General features: G+C 34.4%; 1 protein-coding gene across 2 annotated transcripts in view; it reads left to right on the top strand.

Moving 5' to 3' along the window:
- Window positions 1-8,713, top strand: part of XRCC4 (X-ray repair cross complementing 4) — a 216,482-nt gene that overhangs the window by 66,531 nt on the left and 141,238 nt on the right. For both annotated transcript variants that reach the window (XM_010726083.2, XM_019610625.2), the window contains exon 2: window positions 510-697. In XM_010726083.2, coding sequence (XP_010724385.2) covers window positions 510-697 — 188 coding nt within the window. The remainder of the gene's footprint in view (window positions 1-509; window positions 698-8,713) is intronic.

Here is an 8,713-nt window from a genome sequence, read left to right as displayed (position 1 = left end):
TTTCCTGGTTAGAGAAGGCAAGACTTGGTGAGTTGCTTTTCAGTTTGAGGGTTAACTGAAAGAAGATATAGGAAGAAAATATGCTAGCAGATGGGAAAGCCCCATCATGGTTCGTAAGGATTGCACATCTTTATTGGCTTGCTTTGCTCTGAATTCAACCATTCTTTATCTTCAAAGGAGAGGAATAAAATTTTCATAGTACATTTGATCTAATACAAAGTGGGGATACATTTCCCACTTAGTGGGTCATGTATTTAAACAGTACAACATGGATTCACCTGCATATTCACTTGTAAATTGACAGTTTACCTTGTTGTAAGATTACAAGTAACGAGTTTGGAAGAAGTAAAATAAAAATATGTGAGGTGACAGTTGTCTGTCTACTGCCTGGGGTTAACACGTTCAAAGAAAACTAATAGAACGTGTGAGTGTTTATCTTTAGAGATATATAAATATACGTATTAGTTCACATGTAAATATTAATTTCTCTTTTTTTTTCTTGGTGATAGTGTCTGAAGCTGATATTTCTAGAGAGGCTGCTGACATGGAAATGAACAGAGAAAAATATGTTGAAGAACTGAAGAAAGCGTTGATACTTGGAGAAGAATCAGCTGGCAAATACAACTTCACTGTTTCAGTGGATGAAGAAAATACACAGTGTCACTTCTCCTATGAAAGAAATCTGAAAGATGGCTCTGTAAGTATGATTAAATGTTTAAATTTGACTGTTAATTACGAGAAGAGCCTTGTTGGTATGTTTCTATATTTTAATTTATTTAAAATCAAATACAAATATTATACTTACTTCAGATTGAATAAATATGTTGAGCTCCACTTTGGCTTAAATTAGAAAAAAACTTGTAGTTCCCTGTCAAAACCTATCAACTAGAACTATTTCTTTGATACATCTATCTTAAATGTAAAGAATAAGAGTATTATTTCTCTAATTTAAATTTATTGTGTGTGTTCCATACATTGCAATTTTGTTTTTACTCCTAGCTTCCCTCCCTCTTCAAATTCAGGTCTCTAGTGCTTTTCTACTTCTTGTTTCTTTTTTCCCTTTTCCTTTATACTTGTCTAAAAAAGAAGAAGAAAAAAAAAGGAAAAAAAACCAAAACACCCTAAGTTTACTTTCAAATGAGAAAATGTATTTTTAAAATACATTTTTGTATTAATTTAAATATTTTGAAAACTAACAATGAAGTGGTTTCCTGCTTAGAACCGCATTAAATTGTGACTTCGTTTTTTGACTGCAAAGGAAAGGATTCTTAAAGCAAGAAACAAAGTAGTATTGCCTGTATCTGCAGATATCATTGGCTGTTTCAGATTATGATTTGGTGTTGAAACTTTTCCTGGGAAGCTAATCTAAGGAAATCCTGCTTGCTCCTACCTTTTTTTCTCTGAAATTAAATGTGATGCAATTGCCAAGTTTTGTAACTATATCATCAGTGCTGTGATAATTGTTGAGATTTGACTTCTGTTGACTTCTCAGCCACATCAGTGAAATCATTTGACTGTTAGGACAAATAGCTCTTCAGACTGGACTGTGGGCCTAATCACATTCAGGGCACTGTTGTTCAATCAGTTTATTGGCGCTATTATGGGGAAGAAAATTATGGGCAAAGAACAGAAACAAGATTGCAGATAGAGAAAAGCAGCAGTATCTTTGGGCAGATCTTTCATTCCTGCAGAAAAAAAAATCCATAATAGAGTTATTCCCAGAAGGAAATTATCTAAGGATTTTCCCACCTGTGTTTTGTTTTTGTTGTTGGTTTTTTTTGTTTGTTCGTTTTTTTGTTTTTCTGCTTCAGACTATTGAGGCGTACTTTGCTCTTCCTTTGACTAATTTTATCATATATCAACTTTTAAGAAATTAACATATACCAAAGAAACCAACCCTAAAGAAGCTACCTTATCTGGAATACTTCTGTTGAAAATGGAAGTATTCTTTTCTCTAAATTGGAAAGAACTTAAGAATGCATCATGGAGTTCAGTTACAAACCTGAAACGGCAATACATGTGTATTTCATGTATGTTGTGTCTTTTAGGTGAGATGAGGATAAGTTTCCTGTAAAGTGAGGGTTGTTCACTAACCTGTAGCAACTCACTTAAGTGCTTCAGAAGCCAAGCTCAGATTCTTAACTATATTTTAGTAAGTGGAGAAGGAGAGATTCAGTGGCATGAAGTTAGGCCTCTTAAAAGTGCTTCATTATAGGCTAGACTTTTTCCTCATACAGTTTAGGAAATTTCAAGCTCTTGATTAAGGTGCCCAAAAATTAGGTGATACAAGTCTTTCAAGCTGTATTATCACTTCTTCTGTATATTTACCCAAGACCTTATGGGCTCTGTATCACTTTCTTGACACTTGTACACACACCAATCTTACTGCTGTTCACAAAAGCTCTAGGCTTAGTATGTATACTACATACTGTATTGCAGCAGTATTACAAGGCTAGGACCAAAATTTTACTTAGAAAATAAGACCAGTAATTTTAGCAATCTTGTTTTTCTTGTCTGTGTCACACATAATATATTCTAAATACCAGACAGATGAAATACATACTATATTTTATTAAGGGAAAATATCTTCATATATATGGGCCACCTAATATGTTTCCATCAATTAAGGCTTACGAGAAACTTAATTCACATGAGAACATCTTTATGTCAGTTTGGGAAAATAATTTGGCCAAAGTAATTAAAAATAAAGTGTCCTGATTGCTATACGTGCTTTTGAGCTTGGGCATCAAAACAGTAGTTTGTGTTTCTTGGGTGAAAACGCATCTTTTTTTCCTACGTGTTATACTAATGCTACCAATTAAATTGCCAGAGCCTTTGTCAGAAATATAAATAATTTTCATGTATGCAATAGAATATGTTTCAAACAGTTTTTGAAGTTTCTGGGAAAGTATTCATGGTGTATATCTTTTGGCATCAGATTACAAAATAATCTTCTTGGGCTCTGTACATCCTGAGGGCTGAAATTCACTTCAATGTTTTTTTGCTGCTATGAAAACCTAGAGAGACTTCATGCAATTTAAACACAGAATTTTAGTCATGTTTGTTTCTTACCAGCAGTTATTTTTCTAAACAAATGTATATCTATAACTTGCTTAGTCAGTATGAGTATTTTCTTTTTCCTGTTTCAGCAGATGTGTTTATACGTACAAGCTAAAACCTTCCTAGTCTTCAGAAGAGCAATTTTCTTCTTCAGTGGGGAACGGTGTAGGTGTTGATTGAAATGCACAACTAACAAAAGAAATGCAGTACTTTTTCAGTCAAGCAGAAAGATTTGTTAGTCTTTGTATTCTTACCTAAAAACTTGATCATGAGGGAAAAGGAAGCAATTATTTCCAATTTTGACAGAAGTGCACATCATACTTTAAGTTCTGTACTTCTCTCTTACCTCATATTATCAATCCCCATTATGAGACTGGTCTATTGAGTTATCAGAAATAATTAGAAGATCAGTATTCTTAAATCAGTATAGTTATAGATGTATAACAAAGGGAAAAATTCTGGGAAAGTATGCATAAAGACATAGTTGATTGGATCTTGGAATACTGAACTTTTTTTTTTAGTCTTAATGAATATACTTAAGACTTTTTAGTTAAAAAACAAACAAACAAACAAACAAACCTGAAAAGCATTGATATAATTTGTGAACTAGAAAAAGGATATCAGCTCGTGCACTAATATTGCTATTTTTTTTAATCTACTGAATATACAGATGCTTATTTTTGTACATTGGGAAAATTCACATGCCTTTTGTTAGATGCACCTGAATACTTTATACACAAAATTTATCTTAGTTAATTTTCATGAAACTTACCAAGAGCATGATATTGATTATGCACAGCAACCTATGCCCACCTTCACCAGTAATTTCCAGTGCAGAGCTTTGCCGCAGTGCTCCATCCAGTGTGGATAAACCTCTAATTCCTATCAAAAATTAAGTATGGATTTCCTTTGGAAAAAAAATAAAAATCATTTACCTTTTCCATTCTAAATATATCATAGGTTCAGTTGAGTTATGGCCTGGTGCCTTACATAGAAATGGTATATCCGTGGTAACTACAACAGATAGAAAGAGCACAATAAAACTATTTTTTAGAGGAAATTCTAAGCTAGAACAAAACATTTTTTGACATAGTCACCACCATTAGCTATGCATTTTTGCTAGCAATGAACAAGAGCCAGTATGCCACTCTCATTAAAAATTCTGCACCATTAGAGGTGACCACCTCACTGTGCCACGATACTCACATCCATTCTTTGGTCTCCATAAATGTTCGGCAAGTGTTGATGAATGTCAACGGGTATGTTTTTGTTGTGGTTTTTTTTGTCCGCATAAAGAAATTCGGTGGCACACCTTTATGTCATCTGCACTTCTGTGTCAGATAGCATTCTGTCATATTGCCCCTTGCTGCCATCTGTCACATGGCAACAACATGTAACAGGATACTGTTGGGAAGGTTCAGCCTCTACTTTCATACCAACATCTACCTCTGATGTAGTGAGCCAACATAATAAAACAGAAGGCATTACTTTCAGAGCATCCCTCATATATATCCCTCAGTATATGAATAATAGCTGGCTGAATCCGTAACATATATAACCCAATTGCAATAGGCATGTTAAAAGCAGGTTAAATAATTTATGGTGAAGGCTAAGGAGGCAAGCAAAGGTTTAGGAAGTATACGAAGGCGAGTTGTATGGCAGTAAACTTTTGCAGTTTGCAAGACAAGTCACATATTTTTCTGTTCCCTTGTTAAGAAAACTCATATTTAGATCAAGGAATAATCTGAAATAAATATTTTAATGCATTTATTGTTTACAGTAGCTAAAAATAACATGGTGCTTGCTATTTTTTGTTACTTCAATTGGCAAAAAGTGTCTGAGAAAGCAGAAAATAGCAATAAAATAGAACTGTCTTTTTACATACAATAACCACGTGGTAAAGGCATATTACTACAGCTTTGTATACCATCTTTGTGTATTTATTGTTCCCTATTTTCTTTTTGTGGGTATCTGCATATGTGAAATGTATTTTGTATACAATTAGCTTACTGTGTATAGTACTATAAACACTCAAAATCTGTCATAAAAACAGAAGTTTTCATATGGCAGGTGGTAAATCTTCTGTGGTTTATTAGTTCATTTGGAACTTAGTGTTTAAAACATAAAGGCTAAAAAAGCTTTTCAAAAGTGTTGTGGAACAGAAATTTAATGATTGGTTGATATAAAGTTAGTTATGCCAACAATATTCCTTGTTTTTTATCTTGATGATCTCCTTTTTCAGTTTGATAGTTATATTTAAATATATGGTGTGTGTGTGCGTATACATACATATAAACATACACAGGTATTTTCAGGACTTTAATGACTGTTTAAATCTGCACTACTCTATTCTTCTGTTGTTGTTGTTTTGTTTGTTCTTTCTTGTGTTTTTAGATCTGTTTTCCAATCTTCTGATAATGCTATCTATTGATGACTTTTGCCTAGTGACTGGTGATAGTCACTTGATGATAAAATGTGCTAGCTACTGAAATTTACTTCCCATAAGTGCAGTAAACTGCCATCCTGAAATTACTTTTAACACTTTTGGTAGCAGTTTGTGAAGGATCTACCTCACTCGAATGAAAGTGCCAAAGCTACATTGGGTGGTCTACAGGAGTGCAAAGAAGAATAATGAAGTGACATTAAGCGAAGGAAAAATGTAGGCATATTATTAGGAAATACTTTCTAATGTTGAAATTTGTTTGACTGTTGAAACATTGGCTAGAGGAAGTGGTAGCAACCCCATTGCATCAGACATTTAAGGCTGGATTGGTCAAAGAAATGGAAAAATGCACTGTAAGAAATCATGCTGTATTGGCAGTGTAATGTATTAGATGACCTAATAGGTATTTTCCACCCCTAAAACCTGCAAGTCTCTGCTTGCTTGCGCAGGCTATAATACACATGAACTCTGCCAGCCTGTGATGTGATGAACTTCTTTACTGTAGAAGTAATATTTACGTCATGTCCACGTCATCACAAGCACGTGTGCATGAAGTTGAAGACCAAGAGGATAGAGGACGTAATTTCTGCAAGTTGCCTCGGGAAGACAGGTTTATCATTCTCCTTCAAGTGCCACAGTTTGTTTGTTCAAAGCTTGTTGTGCCTTCTGTTGTCTGGATGGAAAGTTTAACAGTGGTATGACTGATTCTCCACTATAACAATAAAAGTTGGCAGTTTAAATGTTTCACTGAGGAAAACTTACAAACAAGCCTATAAGGATTGTTGTGGCTTTCCTTTCCCAGCTGATAGAGAAGAATAATCATTCTTTATTTGTTTATGGAAGTAAATAAGTTCAGAGTTGTCTACAGATTACTTCTCCCTCTGTAATGCTGGATCCATAAGGATGGAATTATCCTTATTATCCAAACCCCTATTTTGAAGGCCATGGAGACATGCAGCGGTTTAGGGAGTATAAGAAGGCAAGCTGTATCCAGATGTAAAATTCTTGTGACCATTTTTTTTACTCTTCCAGTCAGCATAAGTATCTGGGGACACATAGGCAGCATCTGCAGTGTCATTCTGCTGTTCATGATCCAATTCACCTGTTGTTTTGTTGATAAGCAGGTAGGTTCCTCCCATGAACTGATTTTCATCATCAAAACTAGATGCTTGAAAGCACATGATTTCTATCACTCCACTATCTTTCTGGTTGAGTGAAACCAAAACTACATTATTAAATCCTCATAAAGGTGTTATATATTTTGCATTTTTGTATATTAAGCATTGTGAAGATTTGTATCATAAGTGGATCTACTTAGGTCATGATTTTTTTGTTTTGAATGGATTGAAAACTTCTAGAGGTCATAAAGAATTTCTATCTGATTGAGAGGAAAGATCTACATGGTATATTTTGTAGCGCTATTGTACCATGTTATTTTAAAAGCGTCGGAGTAAGAATCACAATTTAACATAAAGAAAATCCATAAGGATTTTTGCATGTTCATGCTTAGCTTTTTTGAAAGAGTGGTAAAAGAAAAAGAGTTGTAGGAATACTACTTCTAGCTGCATCTCAGCCTGGTGTAACTGAGCCTGAAATGTTGCAAATTTAAAACTTCTAATTTATTCTGTTCTGTGATTTATCTTCCTTATGACAGGTGGCTTTGCCGGAGGGCATTCAACACTGTCCTTAGGAACTGTTTTTAGGGTGGTGAGGGCAAAGCAGACTGTTAAGAGTCACATTAAAATAACAATGGATTTGGTATACAGTGGGGCTTGTGTGTGGAGCCAGCTGCAGCGCGAAATGGGCCACACACACAGAGATCTCAGTAAGGGGCCATTGAGGCTCAGCCAGCTAAACTGCTGCCACCTAAACAAACACCATCACAGAGTCAGTGATTTAGAGCTTGATCTAAGTAAGTGACCACTTGGAAGTAAATCTTTCCAAGTGCTTTAGCGAGTCACTCCACATATAATAAATAATGGAAATCCGGCAAGATTTTTTTTGTACTGGCATTTAAATTGATTAAATGTCCTTTGATAAACAATTATTTGAGTGCTAGCAGTCTTCTTTCTTACAGTAATGCGACTGGCTCTGTTGTTTTTTTTTTTCTTGCCTTTTAAGTAAACTTGTAAACAGGGAGGATGTTAGCTCCACCTTAGATACAATACTTTTAGTAATTAGCTGATGGAAAAGATGCAGTTATTAGTCTCTTCAGTTTCCCATGGCTACTTTTCTATGGTCAGTTCCATGAGTTCATTACGAGTCTGCTACAACTTAAAAATACTCTGAGAAGTGCAGAGTAACCAAAATTTAACGTATACTGAATGAGGAAAGTAAAATGGCAAAACTCCTCATGTTGTCCAAACTATCCTGATTCAAGGTTTAAATAGTTACTTTGCTCCAAACCACCAAGGATATGCTGTTTGGATAACAAAGGTCACCGAGAGTTCAGATTTGTTTCCCAAGCAATTCGACTAACTGCTCTATTAAAAAGAAGAGAGGAAAGCCTTGGGAGAGGCGAAATGATTAGAAAGTAGCTCAATGTAAGGGCAACGTTCTTCTCTATCAGTTATATCAACGTACTTGAGGATTTAAGAACATACACTTGAATTAGTTTCTCAGAAGCTCAGTTTAGGAATAGTATGTTTATATGCTGTACATAACAAAACACGGGTGTAGCTATTATATAATCTCAGGCTTGAGTGCTACACGATTATCCTCATCTCACCTGATGTGTAACTTTAAGAACTCTTCAGATATTGTAAGATACATTTTAAATACATTAGATCACTTTCCATAACCTTTAGGTTAAAAAAGAATATAAAGGAAAACAAAAAACAAACAAAAAAAAACAGAATGTTCTCCCTTCCCATTAATATACATAGTATATTTGGCAGAAGTTCTAGAGAACTAGGCTATAGTGTTTTCCCAGGTTAACTACAATTTTAACATTTTTATTGGTTTTGTGAAGTGCTTGAGGAGAAAGAACATTTAAATTAGAATTAGAATATTTAAAATATTGGTAACATGCATCTTTAAAAATAAGAGATCATTGAAAAAAGATGAATCAAAGGCAGCAATGAATGAATATTCCTACTGTTTCTATCTACTTGTCATCATGTCTGGAAATCACTACCAAATGAACAAAAGTCTTGATTCACTTTATCAAAGCCTATTGTAAATGCCACTGTAAAGGGCATTTTTTTTTTT

The sequence above is a fragment of the Meleagris gallopavo genome, chromosome Z (genome assembly GCF_000146605.3).
Source record: "Meleagris gallopavo isolate NT-WF06-2002-E0010 breed Aviagen turkey brand Nicholas breeding stock chromosome Z, Turkey_5.1, whole genome shotgun sequence".
NCBI lineage: Eukaryota > Metazoa > Chordata > Aves > Galliformes > Phasianidae > Meleagris > Meleagris gallopavo.
This window is presented reverse-complemented; position numbering and strand designations above follow the sequence as displayed.